This window comes from Carassius auratus, unplaced genomic scaffold, assembly GCF_003368295.1.
Source record: "Carassius auratus strain Wakin unplaced genomic scaffold, ASM336829v1 scaf_tig00003102, whole genome shotgun sequence".
Classification (NCBI taxonomy): domain Eukaryota; kingdom Metazoa; phylum Chordata; class Actinopteri; order Cypriniformes; family Cyprinidae; genus Carassius; species Carassius auratus.
Window position 1 is genome coordinate 299,598 of NW_020523502.1, and position 25,505 is coordinate 325,102.

Genomic DNA, 25,505 nt, shown 5'->3' on the forward strand with positions numbered 1-25,505 from the left:
CCACTTATAAAAGAGAAGCAAAGCTATATGAGAGCTAATAATATTTGTAATGCAATCTAGTTGGAAAATGATATTTTGCACAAAGAAAATTGAGCCATTAAATTTTACATTTACTAATTTATATTTGCATACATTTTTTTACATTGGAATTATGATATTATTTTCATGACATTACTACACTACTTTGCATTTACATTTATTATTTAACATTTTCATTACTGACATTATTTGTAAGAATAATTTTAGATTCACATTGTTTTACATTTGTGTTACATTTACATCTATCTTAATTTTTTTTACTATTTTGCATTTACATATTTTTTTATGATTATTGTTTACATTTATCATTTTAAATTATGGCATAATTTCCGAGCCATTCAAATTTTACATTTATATATATATATATATATATATACAGTGGGGATCGAAAGTTTGGGCACCCCTTGCAGAATCTGTGAAAAATAAGAGAGGTCATACTAAATGCATGTTATTTTTTTACAAATAAATAAATAAATTTGACAAATTTATTATAACATGCATTTAGTATGATCTCTCTTATTTTTCACAGATTCTGCAAGGGGTGCCCAAACTTTCGATCCCCACTGTATATTTTATATATATATATATATATATATACACACACACACACACACACACACACATTTATAATTGCATTATTATGACAGTATTCCCATTACATTATTATTTACATTTACCTTTATTATGTCATTATTTTTATGACAAATAAACATTTTCTTGCCTAATATGTAATAAAACACTAAAAAGTTCATAAATTAGGGCAGTAATTCTTGTAATACCTTTAGTTAGACCTGTTTTTAATTAAAAAACTATTAAGGATCATTATTAAGAATAATGAGATTACTATCAAACTCAAATGCAGTACAGTAATTACAATTATGTGTATAAATTAGTTTAAGTGTCATTACAAAAACATTTAATTTATTATTATTATGCAAATTATAATTCAGTATTTCTTTGTATCTGAGCTGAAGATTTCTGCCGATGTGAAGCAGCTCACAAGGTTTAGGAGCAGAAGAAGAGATGATCGGCGTGTCTCCGGTCAGATGCTGAAGGGTAAAACTCTCCCAGGAGTCTCAGCAAACGAGACCACCGCCGGCGCTGAAGACCAGACCGACCTCAGACAGCTGCACTCACACACACACACACACACACACACACACACACACACACACACACACACACACACACACCCAGTGTGCATGCTTATGTTCCTGCACTGTAAGCTGCTTTGGGTAAAGCATCTGCTAAAAGCATGAATGTGAATGTGTGGTCCAAACACAACTGTTCTCTGAGCACATGTGTGCAGCACATAGTTTACTAATGTTTGTGTTTGTGTGTGTATTTTTATGAGTGTGTGTGTGTTGTGAGGAACAAATGTCCGGCTGTGTCGATTAGAAAAGAAATGTGTGTTTACATTTTCCCAGCCGACTAAAATGAGCACTAATTTTGCAGAACTAATGACTGGATGAGCAGGACTGAAGATTGTGCTTTGTTTTAATAATCAGTATTTATTACAGTCAAATCAATTCAGCTGTGCAGCACTTTTCACAACACTCATCGTTTCAAAGCAGCTTCACTAAAGTTGTACTGTCTGTAATGCTTTAGTGCTTTACTATAAAGAGCCGGCGATATTATGATAAAACAGAGATGATCTGGATTCAGATGCAGCTATAGTGTATCTATAGTGTTGTGGAGCACATATATCAGTGCAGCAGTGAGCAGAGTTGAATATTAGTCGATTTTGCTCAATAAAGAGATTAAAATATCTATTTAGAGATTACCAAATATGGCAACACTTCACTTAAAGCCTTTATATATAATGCATTATTAATTAAAGTAGTCTTAATGTATTAATTGTGTCTTGTAATGCATCGTATAATGCATTGTATGATCTCATGAATAATTGTAACCACTGTTATAATACATAATGTGCATCTATCTCACTGTTACACCTTCAGAAAATAAATAATGCATTAAAACACAAATAAAAATTTTAAGTGTCTCTGTGTGTTTGAGTTTAAGAGTGTGTGTGCAAGCAGGTGGTGTGTGTGTGTGTCACTGTGAGTGTTTGAGTGTGTGCATGCATGCATGTGGTGTGCGTGTGTGAGAGAATTTGTGCATGGATGTAGTGTGTGTGTGTGTGTATGCATGTGGTGTGCATGTGTATGCATGTGTGTCTTCGTGAGTGTTTGAGGTTGTGTATTGCATGCATGTGGTGTGCATGTGTGTGCATGTGCAAGAGAATGTGTGCATGCAAATGGTTTTTGTGTGTGTGTGTGTGTGTGTGTGTGTCTCTGTGAGTTTGAGTGTTTGTGTGCATGCATGTGGTGTGCATGTGTGTGTGAGAAAATGTGTGCATGCATGTAGTGTGTTGTGTGTGCATGTGCGAGAGAATGTGTGCATGCATGTGGTGTGTGTGTGTTTCTCTGTGAGCGTTTGAGTGTGTGTCTGCATGCATGTGTTGTGCGTGTGTGCATGTGTGAGAGAATGTGTGGATGCATGTGATGTGTGTATGCATGTGATGTGTGTGTGTGTTTCTCTGTGAGAGTTTGAGTGTGTGTCTGCATGCATGTGTTGTGCGTGTGTGCGTGTGTGAGAGAATGTGTGCATGCATGTGGTGAGTGGGTGTGTGTGTGACCTGATGGTGGCTCCCTGCAGCAGGTCTATCTTCTTGTTGAGTTCAGCAATGATGCTGTGCAGCTCTGTAATTCGCTCCTCATAGCGCAGTGTCGTTTTCTCCTGAACATCCTCATTCTCCTGCAGCAAATGAGACTCCTCACACTGCGTGCGCGCACACACACACACACACACACACACAGTGAGACAGAGATTATTAATGCAGAATTACACTGAGAAAAACTGCAAGGTGAGACGAACAAACACACATGCTGTGAACACATACACACACACAAACAAACACACAGGGTGAGACATGCAGAACACCTGCAGAAACACACACACACACAGTATGAATGAGAAAAATCATCACACACACACACACATACAGACTTTAGATTATTTTAGATCTCATAGACTTCCATTGTTTTTCAAACAGATTAATGATATTTGCTCTTTGCTAACACAAACCTGCACATCATCAGATCTACAGACAAATCTACAGTCCTCACAAGTCACTTGTCATGATATTTCACTACATTTTTTAAAACATTTGACCATAAAACAAACATGTACATACACACAAACACAAGAACAACACCATAAACAAGTGAAACGAGAAATTAAATGGTTCAGTAAAATCATACGCAGTGCTGTATCTCAGCTGCATTTGTATTGAGCTACTGTAAAAATGTCTGAACAAAACAGAAAAGCTGTATTATAATATGTTATTATATAGTTTGAAAAATGATTAAGAAAAATGATTAAATATAAATATATATTATATACATATAAAGTTATATGTAACCTTCACATGTAGTTCAGGTCACAGGAATATTGAATTGATTTTATATATATTATTTATTATTTGCATGTGTCTATGTATTTATATAATATATTGTCATGAGTGTATGTCAAAGAGAACAAAGTTGCATTTTCTAAATACTGAGCGATACTACTGCACGTCTTCAGTCAACAAAGAGCACCGCTTGATTAAAGGCAAACTCTTGTCTCTCGCTCTTTCTTCTTTACAAAAAGACAATTCTCATGCTTTCTGATGATGAAGAGCTCCGTAAGAAACTTCTTCAATAGATATGTGTGTGTGTTCTTCTACAAACACACACACACACACACAGCATAAAACAAACTAGTGACACAACACAACAAACAATCCAACCTGAAGTTCCACAGCAGCTCCACACATCAGATATCACCTTTAATAATGTTTGTAGGCAGATAGATAGAGAACTTGTTATGCCGCAATTATGTCTTGTCACAATTTTTGACTTGGTATGTCGTTATTTTGACTTTTTATGTCAATTTCGAATTTTGAAGTCAAAATTATGATTACCAAAGCATGGTTTTGTTTTCTTACATGGCAGAAATATGCTTGAAATATTTTTAATGTATGAAGGTGGAGCTGCATTTTAGTGAGTGACCTGAAACTGCTGGTTTGTCCTCTATTAGCTACTAACAGCAAAACCATAGTAAACACAGCCCTTAACTCAACACTACTGAACTGACACTGAATTAAACACACGTTCAAAGTGAGTCCATCAAACGGATTGATCACGAATAAATTAATCTGAGCGGCTCCGAATGCAGGAGGAAGTAGATCCCAACTTCTGGATGACACCCCCCCCCACACACACACACACCCACACCGACACCCACACACACCCACACACACACACACACACACACTCAACCTAACATACACATACACGCTAACACACACACACACACCGACACACACGCTCACACAAATGCACACCGCACACACACGCTCACACCCGCACACACACACGCACACACACACACACATTCTCTCTCTCTCTCTCTCACTCACACACACACACACACACACACACACACACACAAAGGCAAGGCAAGTTTATTTACATAGCACATTTCGTACACAATGGTAATTCAAAGTGTTTAACATAAAATAAAGTAAAATAATCATGAATAAAAATAATAAAAATAAATACAAGCAATTTTAAAACTTTGTAAATGATTTAAAAATTGACTTATTTAAAATGAATTTAAAACAGTTTAAAATAGAAAATGATTTTACATAAAATACGGTGAATTCGTAAAATATAGTGCAATCAGTTCGGACATCGCTCAGTGCTCATTCAACAAATGCACAGCTAAAAAGATGCGTTTTAAGTCTAGATTTAAATGTGACTAGTGTTTTAGCACATCTGATCTCTTCTGGAAGCTGATTCCAACTGCGGGCAGCATAGTAACTAAAGGAGGACGCCCCTTGTTTTGTGTGAACCCTTGGTATTTCTAACTGACTCGATCCTAGTGATCTGAGTGGTCTGTTAGGCACATATCTGCAATATATTTCGGTCCTAGGTCATTTAGTGACTTATATATGAGTAAAAGTACTTTAAAATCAATCCTAAATGTAACTGGAAGCCAGTGTAAGGACCTGAGGACTGGTGTGATATGCTCAGATTTTCTGGTTCTGGATGAGCTGCAGCTGTCTAATGGTCTCTTGGGAAGAACCCATTACAATAGTCCACCCTGCTGGTGATAAAGGCATGAACAAGTTTCTCCAAGTCTCGACTGGAGACAAAACATCAAATTCTTGCAGTGTTTTTAAATGATAGTATGCTGATGTAGTTACTGCTTTGACATGACTACTGAAACTAAGGTCTGTCTCCAGAATCACACCAAGATTCCTGACTTGATTTTTAGTTGTTTGACAAACACACGAGCATGCACACACACTTGTGCACGCACACGCAGATACACACAATTACATGCACACACACATACTGTATGTAATTCACATTTTTTATATATTTCAAATATAACTGCTATAATATACAAATGTATTTTTTATGTAACATATACAGAGATTTCTTATGTACATATTTTTATATTTAATCTAATTGATATGATATGATAAATAAATTATACAAAGTATGTCTATATGTATAATTTCAATATTTATATAGATTATTATATCATTTTTTCCTAAATTAATAACAAAAGCAAACACACAGAAAATTATAATACATTTTTTTTTTACTTTTTTTTAAATAGCAAGAACTGCCTTCATCTCTCTCTTTATATATAAAACAATTACATTAAAATTATATTTTCTCATTTTTTAGTTAATGAAAATAATACAAATCATTGTAAAATATACCAACACACACATATAAAAATTGCATATTTATGTAACAATATATATTATAGTACATCATTTTTTTCTTATATATTTCTTATCTTATTTAAACAGGATGTTCTATTTATTTGTATGTATTTTTATGTTTATTAGAGTATCATGTCATTAGGTTAGAAATGTACAAATATAATAAAAAATACTGAGTTGGGTCTCTTGCGTTGTAAATGATTGAGTCTTTCACATCAGTCTTTCATGAGCCTTGATTTCAGATGCACAGCAAGGCAGCTTTTGGATCAGAACTAGACAAAAGGCCGAGAACGGAGATGCCAAACGTAACCGAAGATCAGCTTGACAGCGTGTGTTTTCACTTTTCACATGTGTTTTTACATTAAGCGGATGTGTCACGAATAACCAGCACACCGTTGATTCTCTGCTCTAATTTCTGTACGCTGGCTGATGTTTATGGCTGTGTTTCAACAGCTAGTTATTCACACTGGAAACAATATGTGCTTTGTTTCAGAAGAGGACTCAGAAACATGTGGGACTGCTTGATGAAAAGTGTTGCTTTTGAGGAAACACACAAGAGTGTATTGAACACAATGAGAACGGACCCTCTTAACAGCACTCTCTGAAATAGGCTGCAGGTCAAAGGTCAAGAATCCTTCAGGCTGAGGTCAAAGCTCAAGATTGAAGCATGTGCCTAAGGCCACATCTTTCAGGGTTGTTCCTTTCACATTTTTCAGTCTCAGTTATTCCTTCATGAATACTACAAATATGCCTACACCTTTTAGACATCGGGCTTGCACGTAAAGTTTGGTTTGACATACAGCTGTTTCGTACAGAGAGGAAGAGAAGGAAACTGTGACAAGATGAGATTGATCTTTGCCACATAACCCAGAAACAAACAAAAAAAATCACAAATATCCTAATGCATCTGACAGAAAGAATTCACAAGGATTTATGTTTGAGTGCCTCAATCAATAGAAATGTGGAGTTCAACACCCATTAAGTACACCAATAAAATAAACTTTTCAGCCATAACTTTCAGATAGGCTTTTTGATTTTTTGTTTGAACTATTGTAGCCTGATAACTATTTATTATAATTCATTCAAATAAATTCTATTTTGCCACCCAACTGTGTCTGAATTGCATTCAGGAGCACATAAGCTGCTGCATTATATTTCTCATCAGCGAAAGTAACAACAAGGTGCAGGTATACACCATTAACACACGCATCTCTTTCTCGCTCAACAGTTAATTCCAATAAATGCTATAACTCATTCAAATAAATGTAATCTTACTCCACTACTTTATATATTTGTAAGCTCTGTCTTATTTAAAGCGAGTAGAATGCTAAATATGAAGTTGTAACTGATGAAAATAACCGTCATCTTTATCGTTCCGGTCAAATATTGCAGCGCAAATATTATCCATTCACATCTTTAATATGTGAATGCTGACAAATGACCATGGGATAATCAACGGCTAGATGTGCATTTGAATGATTTGAATGCACTTCGCTGCGCATCGGGTGGTCCTTCGCCTCCGCGGTCTAAAAACCCTCCCTGCTACACAAAATTACTAAATAAATATAGATAAAAAAAAAATGAAAGAAGATACACGCCCTCTTTCCTAAACCCCGCCCCTAAGTACAAATCAGATGCCAGCAAACTGAGCCTCACAAATGATTGACAGGCAGAGAGCGTTTCTGATTGGCTGCTTTCCAGCTTCTGTTTCAGAGCCTCAGGCTTCCTGTTCCTGTGAGATCTGTCAGACAGCAGTGACAGCATCTGTAACACAGACTAGACTGAAATCTTTTAATTATCACCACTCAACGAGGTCTGAAGAACGGTGTCCAATAGTCATGTGATGCTGATAGCGACAGATGATGATGGGAGATAGACCACGATGGTCCAGATGTGCTTTTCATGCATGTACACCAGACAAATTAGCTGTCAGATTGAGAATCACATCTATGTGTCACAATAAATGCCTGCGCAACCAATTACAGACATCCCGCGCTGGCAAAATAAGATTTGACCTATAGGCAAAAAAGAGAGAGAAAATTTTGAATTTTGAATGTTGAATATCAGGTTTTCATAAAAAATGAGTTCATTAAGCCCTCGTCTAGCGATCCCAATGCTCCAAACAGTAAGTAAACATTTAAAATGATCTCTATTTGTATGTTTTCTCCTTTCTCCTTTGTATGCTTGCCTCTCACTGACTGAATATTTGGTCTTCAAAAAGAGGATACGACAAGAAATCAGTGGTTAAGTTGTATTTCAACACTGTTCCAGAACAGTTCAAACCAAATATTCAGATGTGTGCAGTGTATTTTACGGAGGATGAGGATGTTTCCTGAACCAGTAGCCTGCAATTCGTCTGTGTCTGTTTCTACGAAGTTGGGCAGTTCAAACTTTGCAAGGCCTGGTGCTTCTGACTCACAGTCTGTAAGTACGTTTTTTTATATTTAAATAGTTTCCCAATACTGATTCAAACGTGAGTTTTGAGCAGTGTAGAATATTGCTTGTTTTTAGTTGTTTCTCTGATATAGACATGGTTTAGGTTTACAAACAGCAACGCAAAGTACAAGTCATTATAATCAGTAATTGTGTTCCCACTGGATGCAACAAATGTCTCGTTTGTAATGGGTTTTATTGGTTTTGTCTCGTCTGATGTCTGGATCGTGAACAAATCAAAACGGCCAATCAAAACGCACTGGACAGCTGGCCAATCAGAAAACACCTCGCTTTTCAGACCAATGAGCTTTGTAAAAATCTACACGTTTCAGAAAGGAACAATAATGCACATGTTTTTGAACCTTAAACTGCATAAACACATTGCATTACACCAAATACACAAAATAATGTTCTTTTTAGCAGCATCATATGACCACTTTAAATGGTTTAACTTGAAATAAAAATATAATTAAAAATTAATATTAAAAACGATATATTAATTTTAATATATATTAAGTATAACGATATAAATGTATCTGTTTTTATTAAAATGGAAATATAAAAATATAAATTAATTCAAACTATAATTAAAAACTATTATTATAAACAAACAAACAAACACTGATCATAACAAAACTTTCTGACTTTCCTTTATTGTATAGTGGACATTATAATATTATAACCCCATGTTCATGATTATCTGATGTCACTTGATCATATATTTAATCGTTTTATGTTTTATGATGATCGTTGCTATTTTAAAATCATTTACAACCCCCCCCCCCCACACACACACACACTTTTAATGACGTTATTAATTATTAGCTATTTATTGACCCACATACCCCAGTTTGTGGCTTTAAGTGATGTCAAAAAAAGCAATGTAATTTTATAGCAAGTAATTAGATTTTCATTAAAGATTACAAATGCAAACAGATTTTTTCCTTTTTGATCACATGCAGTGATGAATAGATCACAGTAAGACCAGGAGCAGCTTCAAGAAAGGAAGTGGAGCTGATTGTGTTCTCTGGATGCACTGCAGTTTTGTTGTGTGCAAACATCTTGTGTGCCAGGATCCGACAGCGGTGTGTGTGTGTGTGTGTGTAGTGACCTGTGCTTTGGCCAGTCTCTTCTCTAGTGAGTCTCTCTCTCTCTCGGTCTGCAGCAGCCGCTGGTTGAGCTCCACCACATCACCCTTCAGAGACGCCAGCGCAGCCACATGCAGCTGCGCACACACACACACACACACACACACACACACAGGTATACAATCAGAACCTGCACAGTCTGTTTCTCTGGTGAGCTTGGACTTTATATAGACATCTACTGTTTAGAAGTCTGCTCTGCAATTATTATGTTATTATTTATTATTTAATGTTTTTAATGGAAGTCTCTTCTGCTCATCAAGGCTGCATTTATTTGATCATAAATACTGCAAAATTCTGAAATATTTTAAAGAGTTAAAACATCTGTTTTCTGTGTGAATCTGTGTTAAAGTGTAATTTATTTCTGTGATGCTCCGCTGTATTTCCAGCATCATTCCTCCAGTCTTCAGAGTCACATTATCTTCAGAAATCAGAATAATATGATGATTTACTGCTCAAGAAACATTTCTGATTATTATCAGTGTTGAACACAGTCGTGCTGCACAATATTTCTGTGGAAACTGTGATACTTTGTTTTTTCAGGATTAATTTCACAGATTAATAGAAAGATCAAAAGAAAAGCATTTTTTGAAATAGAAAACTTTTGTAACATTATAAATGTCTTTACTGTCACTTTTGATCAATTTAATTCTTTCTTACTGAATTAAATAATCAGTTTCTTAAAATCTTACTGACCCATGTGAGTGAACATCATCATCATCATCATCTAAACAGATCTGACAAAACTATAATTACATGTAAAATGATTTTGCACAGGAAACACACACACACTGCTGGCATCAGCAGCTAAAGATGAAATCAACCTCCACTTGAATTCTACAGTGGATCTGTGATGTCTCCTCAAATCTATTTCACACCTCAGCAGAGAGAAAGAAAGAAAATCCTGAGTGCCAACACACACACACACACACACACACACCACCTCTTTGAGAAAAACTCTTTCACACACCATCAGCATCTGGCACGAAAACACTGCATTCAGTGTGTGTGTGTGTGTGTGTGTGTGTGTTGCACTGAAAGGGTTCAGCTCAGGCTAAAACGGTTTGTTTAGGACTATATATATTTTCCCACATACTATTAAATGTTGACCATTACAGTAAATCAACAACTAATTCACTACCGACAACTTCGCAAAACTGTTAAACTCGTTTTCTAATTATTCATTTCATCTATGAGTACGAAGTGCATGAGGAATGACACATTTGCTAGTGTTGTTTTTACAGAAAAAATAAAACAAATACATATGAAATGTAATAAATCGTATAAAGATAATAAATTGTGCTAATCTGCCAATGCAATACACTACACCAATAAACAAATGTGTTAACGCTTCTGTTAGCTCCACACAGACACAGCCTTGTCAAGGAGTAATAAACTATGTTTTTTTTTTTTTTAGGAACAAATAATTAAACTAGCTTTATGTGCATTTGCTATCATTAACTCGAGCATGCATTTCATCCAAGATGGCAGAGGATTTTTTTTATTTTAAATATATAACATATAATACATAATAATATATACAATGCAAAAAAAAAATTTACATTAAAATTTAAACTAAAATAACTATAAAACAAATAACACAAACAGAACAACAACAAAAAGCCTAACCGGTTATTTGTCTTGTATTATCCAACTGAATAAAACACACATTTCTTTAGAGGCCGATATGTTTACGGTGAGAATCTGCTTCCTGTAAGAGTTTCCTGTCCTTCATCCGTGTCCTGAATCACTGTCCGCTCGTGATTAAAGAAACACCTGGAAAATTCCTGCTGTGCGGAGCGTGACGCTGAGCACAAATCAAACACAGCTGGAGCTTCAGTGCACCGCTGGTATAAAAACAGCTCTGTCTCTTAATAAAGAGACACTTACACACTCAAGCCCGACCTTATAAAACATTCATGGACTCACGCTTTAATAGAAAAGCTCAAATGTTAGGTGGAAAAAGCCCCATGTGAGAAGGGATGTAATATTACATTTGTACAGAAATGATTCATTACTGAAGATGAAGACAAAGTCATTTGGTGTCAAACAAACCAAATTAATGAAATGGGATTTGACTGATTGACACATTTAAAACCCTTAAATAACTACTCCAGGTTCAACATGAGTGTATCTATTGGACTGTAACTGAATTGTTTTTTTAACTTTTAAATAGCATTAAAGATTTTCTCAAAATCTGATGATCTGTTTATAAATATAAATCGTTCACAGATAGTAGCAGGGATATTTTCAAATAGAAAACAAATACTAAATTAACTTAACTTTATAAAATAAACAAAACAAAAATCGAATAATTATCTGATGTTCGAATAAAGAAGAAATAGTAAGAATAAAAAAAATCTCATTTAATACAGTTGCATATGCAAGTAGAATATTATTAGATGTTTAAATAGTAAAATTGCTAAATTAAATTAAATAAAATTTTTAATAAAAACAATTCTAAATCAATACAGCTGACTACAGTGCATTATTAGATTTTCATGCTATACAAATATGATTATTTGAGTAGCATATACGAGTAGACAATTAGCAGATTTGCAAATATTACAGAAATAGTACAATTACAAAAATTAATTAAGAATTGAATTATTAATTTTTAATTCTAAATCAATAATAAATAAAAAAGAATAAATAATTGATGTAAACCATGAGAAAAATGTTTAATTATTCCATAAAAATAGTCAAAAATATTGATTACATCCTAAAATATAGTTTGTTGGTCATATGCTCTTAATAGATGTAAAGTACGAACAAAATATGCTTTAAAAATGTTTTAAAAACTAGGTTTTTGGTTAAAAAAATTTACACTTAAAAATATTGAGTGAAATTTAAAGCTGTGAAATAAATAAATAAAAATTACATAAATATTCTGAATTCTTAAACACTTGGACAGAAATGTATCAAAAATATTATGTATATCCTAAAACTTTAAATTGTTAGTCAAATACTAGTTTACTTTCATGAAATAAACTTTATGTTTAACTAAAATTTACAAATTTTAACTAATATGATAATTATAAGCTCAGTTTAACACATTTAACTCCCTCAAAATCAGTGTAAAAATGCAAACCAATCATAAATACACTTCCACATTGATTTTGTTTCAATAAAAGACATCATTAATAAAGCATGTGCCGCTTCAGTCATTTCATGTCCTGAGTTAAAGCTAAATAAAGTGGATAAATACAAGAAGTAGTTTTTGCTTATTTTGCACATATTCTTCACTGACCTGAACATCTTTGTTTTAATTTACAGTATCTGCAAACAAATGATGCTTTGCTTCTTACAACTAACTTCAGAGTGAAATGATGTGATTAAATGTCTTTATAAATGCTATGTGCTTTGATAGTTTGTTACGGAATCCAAAGATTTTAGGGGTGTTGAAATTAATTAATTCGTTAATTTATTCATTAATCGTTGCATTCTCTCAGTTACTGAAAGTGCTTTTGTTTGTCTTTTGCCATCTTTATTACTTTATATTTGCTTGTGTGTTTTAAAGCAATATTTAGTTGGTTAATTTTTTATTACAATTGTTTTGATTTATTATTAATTTAAAAAGTAAATGCACAAAATAAATGTGCACAATAAAAATGCACAAGTGATATAAAATGAATATAAAAATGTAGTCATGTTCCCTAATATTGAAAATTGAGGATGAGATGTAATATTAATGCACAGCTGTATTTCCAGCATCATTCCTCCAGTCTTCAGTGTCACATGATCTTCAGAAATCAGAATAATATGATGATTTACAGCTCAAGAAACATTTCTGATTATTATCAATGTTGAACACAGTTGTGCTGCTCAATATTTCTGTGGAAACTGTGATGCATTTTATTTTCTAAATTCACAGATGAATAGAAAGGTCAAACGAACAGTATTTGTTTGAAATAGAAATCCACAATAACATTATAAATGTCACTTTTGATAAATTAAATGCATTTTTAAAACTGACCCTTACATTTTGAATGGTGATATAGAGTATATAGATATGAATATAGTTGGTGTTGACTGACTGAAATGGTAATAAACAGAGAAACACACACACACACACACACCTACCTACACAGGGCTCCCGAACTGCCAATATGAGACTTTACATAATGCATTAAATTTGGGAAAGACTAACAAGCCGTTACATAATAAACACAGCAACTTCAGAAGCAGTTCAGTTGAGCTCTGCAGCTGCTGCTGGATCATGACGAATCACACACACACACACACACACACACTATCCTCTCACCTCTGACTGTCACTGATATGCCGTCTCTCTCTGGTGTGTGTTGCTTCTGCTAAACTTCAGACGAAAGAATCAAGTATCCGATCATCATCTGCACTTCTAGTCACGGTTCGTTCTCATATGAATATTATAAAGTCTCCTATAGTGGACTACGTGTGCTCTGCGTCCTTCCCTTCCTTTGGATATTTACGCTGGCCTTTCCTTCCTGTCAGGATAGGGAGGGATCGTTTCTGTGGGTGAGGCCTTCATTATTCTCTGCTGTCTTAAAAGTATATATGAAGACTTTGGTTCAAAAACGCCATAAATTTCATTTTTAAGAAAAGGTTTCCCTCAAAATCTATATTGTATCTGGTCGGAATTGAAAAGTCAATTTTTTATTTTATGCAAAATGCGATGTTCACAGAGTTATTAAATAGTTTTCTCCTCTTTTTTTCCAAACTGCAACAAGCTCCAGTTTCCCTTTTTCGCAGAATCTGATATCCACTCATCCAATCACAGCGCACCATTCCATGCACTGTACACAGTATGAACCAATCACAGCGCACCATTCTCACACTGTAAACAGTATGAACCAATCACTGCGCACCATTCCATGCACTGTAAACAGTATGAACCAATCACAGCGCACCATTCTCACACTGTAAACAGTATGAACCAATCACTGCGCACCATTCCACGCACTGTAAACAGTATGAACCAATCACAGCGCACCATTCCACGCACTGTAAACAGTATGAACCAATCACAGCGCACCATTCCAGACACTGTAAACAGTATGAACCAATCACAGCGCACCATTCTCACACTGTAAACAGTATGAACCAATCACAGTGCATCATTCCCCGCACTGTAAACGGTATGAACCAATCACAGTGCACCATTCCCCGCACTGTAAACGGTATGAACCAATCACGGCGCACCATTCCACTCAGTGTAAACAGGATGAAACAATCACAGCGCACCATTCCACCCACTGTAAACAGTATGAACCAATCACAGTGCACCATTCCCCGCACTGTAAACAGTATGAACCAATCACAGCGCACCATTCCACGCACTGTAAACATCAACAACCAGTCACAGTGCACCATTCCTCGCACTGTAAACAGTATGAACCAATCACGGCGCACCATTCCATGCACTGTAAACAGTATGAACCAATCACTGCGCACCATTCCACGCACTGTAAACAGTATGAACCAATCACTGCGCACCATTCCACGCACTGTAAACATCAACAACCAGTCACAGTGCACCATTCCCCGCACTGTAAACAGTATGAACCAATCACTGCGCACCATTCCACGCACTGTAAACAGTATGAACCAATCACTGCGCACCATTCCACGCACTGTAAACATCAACAACCAGTCACAGTGCACCATTCCTCGCACTGTTAACAGTGTGAACCAATCACAGTGCACCATTCCCCGCACTGTTAACATTATGAACCAATCACAGCGCACCATTCCACGCACTGTAAACATCAACAACCAGTCACAGTGCACCATTCCCCGCACTGTAAACAGTATGAACCAATCACGGCGCACCATTCCATGCACTGTAAACAGTATGAACCAATCACTGCGCACCATTCCACGCACTGTAAACAGTATGAACCAATCACTGCGCACCATTCCACGCACTGTAAACATCAACAACCAATCACAGCGCACCATTCCATGCACTGTAAACATTATGAACCAATAACGGCGCACCATTCCATGCACTGTAAACAGTATGAACCAATCACAGCGCACCATTCCACGAATCTCGTCAGTAAAGCCGGTTCTGTGATGAATAAAACAGGTAAATCTACATCACGTGCTTTCAGATGGAAATTATTCAGATGCATTTAATACACAGAGCCATAGATCACTAACAAGCTGCGCTAAATCACATTAATTAGATAAATCACATTTGATTATGAACGCGATATTGTTTATTATATAAAACTGTATAATAAATCTTTGAAAATCAAAACCTGGATTTAAATTTTTTGTGTTATTTTAACCTAAAGATGTTATGTGAAAGTTTGAAACAGAAAATAGTGGTTTTCATCTGGGCACTTTCTTGGTAAAGAAAACAGATTTTTACTCAAATAAATCAAAAAGGTATTTATTCATATACAAACTCTTCATATACAATAGTAGTCGAGAGATATTTAATAGCAACTGCCTAAATTGTAATACGTTTTTATTCAGCGTTAAATTAATCAAAAGTGACAGTAAATACATTTAAAATGTTACAAAAGATTTCCATTTCAAATAAATGCTGTTCTTTTAAACTTTTTATTCATCTGTGAATCCTGGAAAAATTATATGTTCCATAGTTTCAACACTGATAATAATCAGAAATGTTTCTTGAGCATTAAATCATCATATTATTCTGATTTCTGAAGATCATCTGACACTGAAGACTGGAGGAATGATGCTGAAAATACAGCGGAGCATCACAGAAATAAATTACATGTTATAATATATTCACATAGAAAAGAGCTACTTTAAATTGTAATAATATTTCACAGTTTTTAACTTCATTATTGATCATATAAATGCAGATACAAAATTTCAGATAACTTAAAACAGACAACACAGAATTCCAGAAAACACATTTCTCATTTCATTTAACAATTTCTATTATAATCTAACTGTCCAGGTTTCATGAATTCAATTGATTTGACATGCTTTAAATTTAAAACACATAAAATTAAAATTTAATTAAACCATGGAAAACAAAATTAATTTGGGGAAATTAATACATTTCATCAGGCCTGATTATTGTTGGAATTGTAACTTATTAAACTTGTTAATAAGTTATTAACTTAAAAATAAAAATTATAAGGCTCTATTATTGCTTAAATTTTTAATAAATTATTGAAAGCTTTACTGTTTTTTGACCAAATAAAGGAAGCCTTGGTAAGCAGAGGAGACTTCTTTCAAAAATATTAAATAAATCTCAAACTGATAGCGTATATAGCTTAATGATGACAAAATAAATGTAAACAACAATGGCTGAAATTAAAAGTTTTTAATTAACACACGGAGGAAGTGCAACTTCAGGCTTGAGTTCCTGCAGCTATTAACATGTAACATCAGACCTCAAACACTCATGCTGAGGCTGAGGTCAAAGGTCGTGACCTGAGGTCAACACGCTGGACATCAAAGATAACGTTTTTTTTTTTTAGAGGAAAACAATGTTTAAGTTGTATGAGAGGTTTCATGTTCACATCATTCTAAGAAAAATCTAACTTTCAGGAATCAATCAGGGAACTCTAAATTCAACAAATCAGAGCCATATGATTTCTAAAATGAACAGAATCATAGAAACTAGTCATAAGAGTGGAATTTACAGTATAGTGAAAAATTCATAGGGCCTTATTATTGTTAATATTTAAATAAATTAGTAAATTTTTATTAACTATAATTTTATTTGTATAAAAATTAACAAAAATACAAAACAGAATTTGGGGAAAAATAAAACTAATATATATAAATTTAGTTTAAATCAATTGATAAGACATGATTTTTTGATTATTAAAATTCAATTGCACAATTTAATTGCAATCCAGAGAAAAATCTTACCGGAAATTTGGGGGAAAACATAAAACATTTCCAATTATGGTTAAAACTGTTATTTATTTATTTTTATTAATGATTAAACTGTTAAAGCTTGAAGAATTCAATTGATCAGATATACAGGTTTATTAAAAGTTCATTTAACTATTAAAATGGAATCCCCCCAAGAAATAAAACATAAAACCCGGTTTCTGAGATAGATAGATAGACACAGACAGACAGACAGACAGACAGATAGATAGATAGATAGATTCATTAAAATGGAATCCAGGTGAAGATCATAATATAAAATCAATTTACAATCAGAAGATGCTCTGAAAAACTCAAGGTAAAAGTAAACTTTGTATTTAATTTGCTGGCATCTAAAAGAACCTAACCGCATCTGCCTCAGAACGAGTGTTCACGTGTTTCCCACCGGAGGAATGCTGGCAGAACGTAAACAATCCGACACTGAAGATTCCCTTCAGGAACAGGATCTCCACCCCGCTGGTCAAACACCAGAAGAAAACGCTTGACGAACAACAATAACAGCAGCGCGGAGGGTCATTTCCATTTCACAGAACAAACATTCCCCGGTCAGAATGAGTTCTAATGAGTTTCTCTGTTCATTAGTGCATCTGCATCTAATCAAAGCTCCACCGAATCTAATTAGCTTTGCTCTGGGTAAATAACAAGAGAGCGAGAGCAAAGATCTAAATCATGTTATCAGATCTACCTCTGATAAGTTTCTAAAACATGTTTTTAATCAGACAGGAATGGTTTCTCTTCTAAATGCGAAACACAGAGTCATAAATAAAGATGCTGAAGCTCAAAGCTCATTAAGAGCTGGACGACCTGCTCCTTCAACACGGCACGTAAAACTAAAGCTGTACAACTGCATCGGCATCAAACTGCATAATATCCACATTCTGCCGAATATAAGAGTGTTACATAAAGATCAGGTGGTTGATGCTGGTGCTGGAGATGAAACATGAATCACATGAGTGAGCGATGATCTTACACATGCCTGAGTAACTGAGCACTGAAATAACAGCAAGGATACCGACATCAGTCACAGCGCAGAGACGCTAACACGCTGCCTCAAAACTGCTCTAAACTAAACAGAAACTAAAACTGCCAATATGTGGTGGCTTAATGAGTCATTGATTCATTCGATGAATTGTTCAATCCACTGATTTGTTTAGAAATTAATTTAATTATGAAACTAAATCCACCAATAGGTGTTGGTTTAATGAGTGAGTCTTTGAGTCATTCATTCAACAGATTCATTTAGAAATGACACTTTAAATAAGAAACTAAATAAAGCAATATAGGGTGGCTTTAAGAGTTGAGTCACTGAGTCATTCATTCAGTGAACGAGTGAGTCATTGAATCATTCATTCAATTAATTACTCAATCCACTGATTCATTTAGAAATGATACTTTAATTATGAAACTATATCCACCAGTAGGTGTTGGCTTAAGGAGTGAGTTATTCATTCAATAGATTTTAGAAACGATACTTGACATATGAAAGTAAACGCACCAATATGTGGAGCATAGAGTCATTCATTGATTCAATGAACTGTTCAATTCACTGATTTGTTTAGAAATTATTTAAATGTGAAACTAATACCACCAAAATGTGACTAAAGCAGTAAGTGATTCATTCAACTGATTCATTCAGAAGTTATACTTTATATATGAAACTAAAACTGCCAATAGGTGGTCGCCTAATGAGTCAATGATTAATTAAAACGGCTGATTTATTTAGAAATTATAATTCAAATATGAAACTAAAACCACTAGAAGGTGGAGGTTTAATGAATGAGACATTGACTCAACCGATTCGCTAAAACAACTGATTCCTTTAGAAATTAAACTAAATCTGCCAAAATGTGGTAACCTAATGACAGAGTCATTCATTTAACTGATTCACTTAGAAATTACACTGTAAATATGGAACTAAAATACACGGTGGCCAATCATTAATTTCACTTAAGAATTGATTACTTTGAATCAATTATTCATCTGATGCATTCAGAACTGATTGATTTAGTTTCATTTGCAAAACAGAGCAAAAACAGACAATATTGTATAACTCAAAATATAACTTGCATTATTAACTTCTTATTTATATAAAATCAATAGTGCATTGTGCTGATATTCAGGAAAGAACAGCACACTTGGTTGTGTAATTCTGCATAACTATATCATAAATACAAAAGACAAAATCTCATACAGTGGCGATAAAACAGCAATTATGATATCACAGATGCATATTGCACACACCTGTTTTATAATAAATCAAATACTATACACATAATAGACAATAGATAATAGAGTTTAGTAAGCTTAAGACACAAAGGTGAGAATTTTTTCCATGTAAATATTTATTTTTTGCTGTCTGCATAATCAAGCATGCCTCATCACATCAGGTTTGAACTCAGTCATGTCCATCTTTTATGTCTATTACAGCAAAACAAGCTCTTTCTCCAGGCAGGTAACAAAAACACTATTCCCCTATAAAACCTGATCTCTCTCTCTCTACAGAGCAGGAATAAAGGGCATTTTGTCTTCAGAGGAGCTTTTATGAGCCACGGCTGAGGTGTAAATACTCTGTTTATTTGGACTGAAGGGGCTGAAGGTACTTCAGGTGCTCACACATTCGTTTTCCAGCTTAATGGTCTGTGAAAGGAGAATTATCTTTGTACACACTCACTCCGAGGCTTCAGTGTCACACACACACACACACACACACACACACGATGAAAAGCCAGAGAATCAGTGTTATTAAGCAGAACTCAATCTGCAATCAGGAGAAACGGATCAGTAAGAGAATCAAGTGCTGACTAGAAGCATTACGAGTGTGTGTGGCTTTTTCTCTGAAATCAATTACGACTCTTAAAATCCACAACAGCACCAGTTATTCCAACAAATGAAATGCAACCAGAAGCAAAATGAAAAGATTTATAAATACACAGTGACTCAGTTTATTGGATTCTGAAGATTTTGATAAAATTCGCTTTGCTGAAGCATTGAATATATTTCCATTGATCTGCTATTTAAGATTTTTGTGAAAACAAAAAAGAGATGAGAATGAATGAAGTTCAAGTATAATTACCAAGACTAAAATGGAAATTAAAATTAAAATGAACACTTAAAACCACTTTATTTAAGCTGACATAAAAACCAAGAAACTTAAACAACAAAATAAAAAGTTAAAATTAAATAAAGAGATAGAGAGAGATAAATGATGCCTTGGCAATAAATTTAAAAAACATACATTTAACTGATAAAATTATTAAAACAGAAATTGAAATAAAATAGAATCACTGAATATATTTCACCCTTAAACTAATATTAAAAATAATTTTCGTTATTGAAATGAAGCCTAAATGAAATAAATATTCAATGAATAACTCAAACTTAAAAAACAAATGGAAATCTTTTGGCAACTAACTGAAATAAAATAAGCACAAATACTAAAATACGTCAAGTGGAAATAAAAATAAATCTAAGTTAAATAAAAATTACTAATAAACAGTAATACACTAATGACTAATAAATTATCATCAGCAAACTGACCATATTTATAAAATGCCGTTCCGTGTATTTTTGGACTCTGATAAAATTAGAATTAATTAAATAATGAATTGATTAAATTGATAAAAGATTAATTGAAAGTAGTTTGCATATATTTGAATATATTTACATTTATTTGACATAAAAAAAAACACTTTCGCTACTGAAATGAAGCTGAAATAAAATACATATTATTATACAAAAAAATAACTGAAATAAAATATAAGTTTTAAAAACGTTTAAGTTAAAAAAACTAAAAAACAAATAAAAAATATTTAAAAAATATTAAAAGAAACAAACACTAATAAAAAATGAAAAAGAATATAACAAAATATAAAATAAAAACAAAAAGTGTTCTGCAACTTATTAATAAATACTATAACAGTATATAAACAATAGTAAAATATCATTATATATGAAACGTAAAGGTAAAAACGGCTGTTTTATAGGGAATGAATTTAAAGATTCAACTCATCTGAATATTTCATCATGGAAATGGTCTAATCGCTGATTAAAACGTGTTAAAATGTCTGTTTAAAAACAGTATCTTGTCCACCTGGGTACCACAGCACCTAACAACCACCCAGAACTCCTTAGCAACTGCACAGTCATGCCTTTACAAGTTCAGCACAGACGAGATATTCTGAAGAAAAACATAAGAAAAATAAACCTGCTGTCGAGTATCTTGGCAGAGCTTCACCTGACAGAAATCATGATGACAAATACTGTCTAAAAACTCAGTTTTGACCAGTGCATGAAAAAAAAAAAAGGTTTTGTCTGTAGTGTCTTGCCTTAAAGGGACAGTTCACCTAAAATTAAAACATTGTCTCACCATCATGTCGTTCCGAGCCTGTAAGAGTTTCTTTATTATGTTGAAAACAATAGAAGATATTTTGAAGAATGGTGGTAATCTTAAACAGTTGACGGTACCCATTGACTTCAACAGAATGGAAGTTACTGTAATGGGTGCCAACAACTGTTTGGTTATTCAAAACTCAGCAAAATACCTTCTTTTATGTTCAACATCAGAAAAAATACATCCAGGTTTGGAATGACAGGATGTTGAGGAAATTATGACAAAGTTTTGATTTTTGGCTGAAATATTTCTATAAATAATCACAGTCTTACATGCAGTCTGAAGTACAGTTATTGGACTAATAGCAAAAAAAATCACAATATCTGCCAATTAAATGGACTGTGCAATATATCACCCTAGTTGGAAATTATAAAAAAAGACCAAAACAACAACAAGTGACACCAGTCTTTGACTGTGCATGAATTATCTAGTGTCAGAATTTGATCTAAAGAGTAGAGGTCGGCCGATATATCGGGCCGATATTTGTCATTTTTTTAATATATCGGCATCTGTATTATTATTATGTGCAAAAGCCACATGGAAAAAAAAGCTTTCTCACCTGTATTAAAGGGGTTTTAGTCTGAATAAAATGCTAGCAGTGTTTGTAGCTACTAGTGTGTTTGCAGCACTACTATTATTTATTTTTTTATATATTTTATTTTTTATTTTTTTCGGTTTAATTGATTTTTATTTATAAAATTGTATTTATTTTATTTAAATGTATATGTAAGTTTACATTTATGTTCCAAGCAACAAACTTGAAAAATTCTGCTTGATAAATGCTCTAAAACTTTTATGTAAACGATTGAAATATATATATATATATATTTTTTTTTTTATACCGGTTTTATATATTTAATACTTGGTCAGTTTATTGATATGTTTGGTTTATTTGGTTTTGTTTTGTTGTCAGTGCTCAATAAATGATCATAAGTTTAGAAATGTTGTGCATCCACTTATTATTAGTGTGACATTTTAGCATGTAAATGAAGGGGAAAACTTCAAGATATCGGCCCTAAAAATCGGCGGCACATATCGGCCATCGGCTGACCCTGACCTCTAAACATCGGCATCGGCTATAGAAAAACCCATATCGGTCGATCTCTACTAAAGAGCCAAATATTTTACGCTGAAGAGTTTCAGCTGATGTAAAAGTTTGTGAATCCCTACTTAAATCTATATCTAGTGCCTGATTTGGTCATTATATTGGCTTTCTGTGGTCAAATATCGTGTATAATGTTGTAATGACTTCAATGAGCCAATATAATCTGAAATACAGTCTTAAACTAAATTAATTCAGAAGTTTAGTCTTCACATAATTGGCCAAATAAGCAGTTACCAGTCAATAATCTCAAAAAATTTCTCAAATATCAGCCTTTCTGATTTTGGAAATAACAAAGATGACAAAAGAGAGAAAACTGATTCATCAGCGTATTAGTTAGTTGGAAATAATAAAGACAGAGTAAAGGAAAAGACACCAGACCTTCTGGTAACAGACACACACACACACACAGCGTCAGAAAGCTCGAGCAGATCCAGTATCCTCCGTCTAAAGTGTCTTTAGTGTGTACTACAGCCAGCGAGACCAACGCCGCACTAAATCAGTGAGAAGAGGCCAAGTGCAGATAAAAATAGACAGCAGCCCTGTGCTTATCAAACAGTGCTTTTATTTCTGGCCGTCTGCCTAAAGACGATAAAGACAGCTCTGTCTCACGTCTCCCGGCCGTCCAGCGTGAGAACAGACGAATTCCTGAAAACCATGTCAACCGTAGACCGACTCTTCCTTGAAGGAATGTTCTCGGGAACACTTTACCTTTGTTAACAAGAACAAATAACAAGAAATACTTTGAAAGCATTATTAACCTTACTAAATACACTATTAAAATCCCAGTGTAATATAATCGACATGAGCTAACAATATAGTCTCAACTTGTTGTATTTACAATAACGCACTTACAATGGAAACAGTGCAAAAGTGCAGCATCGGAAATACATTTACATTACATTCGTGCATTTAGCAAATGCTTTTATCCAAAGTGACTTACTATAAAAAAAATTTTTTACTAGTATGTAATTCAATTAACTGTAATCTGCAATATTCACGGTGCTTTGCAAACATAACGTGCACAGAATGTTATACTTGCTCAACTATAACAGCCTTCTGGTTAATTTTATGAAGTTTAACTGCAACTATTAGACTTTATTATGGCACAAAATTACTAAATTAGAAAATAAATCACTTGCATGCACTGAACAGTCTGGGCAGTTTAAAAACAGAATAAAACTACACTTAAAAATAAAAAAAGGTGGAAAAAAAGAAGTTAAACTTAAAATAAAATACAATCTAATTCAAAATAAATTAAAACAAGTTTAAATTAAATTATGTTCTATTCTAAAATACATTTACAAAAAAAGTTACTTTATACAATTTAATAAAATAAAATAAATCAAATGAATAAAAATAGATAAATTCACTTAAAATAATTAAATAAAAAACAAAGAATAATTTGAATAAACATGTAAATAAATAACTTAAATGCTTAATATAAATCCATTGACATCTGCTTAAAAAAAGTTTTTTTTTTTTGAACCAGCAATCAACAACAACCAATAAACAAATGCACTTTTAATAAATAAATAAATAATCCTCAAGTGTATAATATAAATCCTTGGACATCTGCCATTTTAATTTATATCTCTAGAATACAAAAAATGATTCTCCAGGATTTTACCTTGAGACCATTACTATAAAAAAAAACTTACTTCCAGTTCATTTTTACAAACTGGGATATACTTCAGAATAATTTCTTATGCAATCAACAAAACACCAATAACTTAATACACTTACAATAAATAAGACAAAAAATATTTTAAAATAAATAAATGGTGCTCAAGTGCATAATATAAATCAACTGACATCTGCTGTTTCACTTAGTTACTCTACAGGATTTGATCTTGAGAACTTTACTGTAAAGACACTTCCAGTTCATTTTTATAAAACAGAGGAATAATTCAGAACCAGCAATGCGTCATTTGGCTGCTAAAATCCCCAGAGATGCTCCTGAAGTGCTGTAAGACTCAATCTGTGATCGATGTGAGCGGATAACATCTGTAAACACCAGCCCATGTCACAGGCAGCAGCTGCCACACGCTTCACATTAACACACGTCTGGACAATTAAAATGTTATGCTAGCAGGTCCCAATCAAAGGCGCTCTCTATTAAGTGAAGCTTTCATGTGATTTGGTGTGGGATCAAACGCTCCGAGCAATGAAACTCAAACACACGGCCAGACATTACAAGCAAGCTATACGTCTCTTTTTTCTTTTGCTGTGACAAAACAAGGAGTTTTCTCAGAGAAATCTTGACTTGATGCTCAACAAGCACTAGTTCAATGGAGGGATGAAATAAACAATTATTTCATTATACATTTGTCATGCATTTAATTAAATATTTTAAATGTGAACATTCAGTAGTGCAAAATGTATATATATATATATATATATATATATATATATATATATATATATATATATATATAGTGTTACCACACTTTCTGACCAATGTATTTATGATTTTTCCATTGTTTGGGAAGACGGCACAAGCATAAATATTTTCTTAAAAATAATAATATGAATAAAGATATTATATATAAAAATTATTATTTATAAACAATTATACAAATTAATATACATTACTTTGTAAGACTTGAGTTTATGTCAAATATAACTCATAAAACTAATAAATAAATAAAAAATATTAATAATATAAATATACACTATTATATATATATATATATATATATATATATATATATATATATATATATATATATATAT

General features: G+C 33.4%; 1 protein-coding gene across 1 annotated transcript in view; it reads right to left on the minus strand.

Annotated features, from left to right (window-relative positions):
• mcc (MCC regulator of WNT signaling pathway) overlaps positions 1 to 25,505 on the minus strand; it is a 70,142-nt gene that overhangs the window by 30,342 nt on the left and 14,295 nt on the right. The window contains exons 4-5 of the mRNA XM_026243355.1: positions 9,375 to 9,488; positions 2,681 to 2,823 (exon numbers count right to left, since the gene is read on the minus strand). Coding sequence (XP_026099140.1) covers positions 2,681 to 2,823; positions 9,375 to 9,488 — 257 coding nt within the window. The remainder of the gene's footprint in view (positions 1 to 2,680; positions 2,824 to 9,374; positions 9,489 to 25,505) is intronic.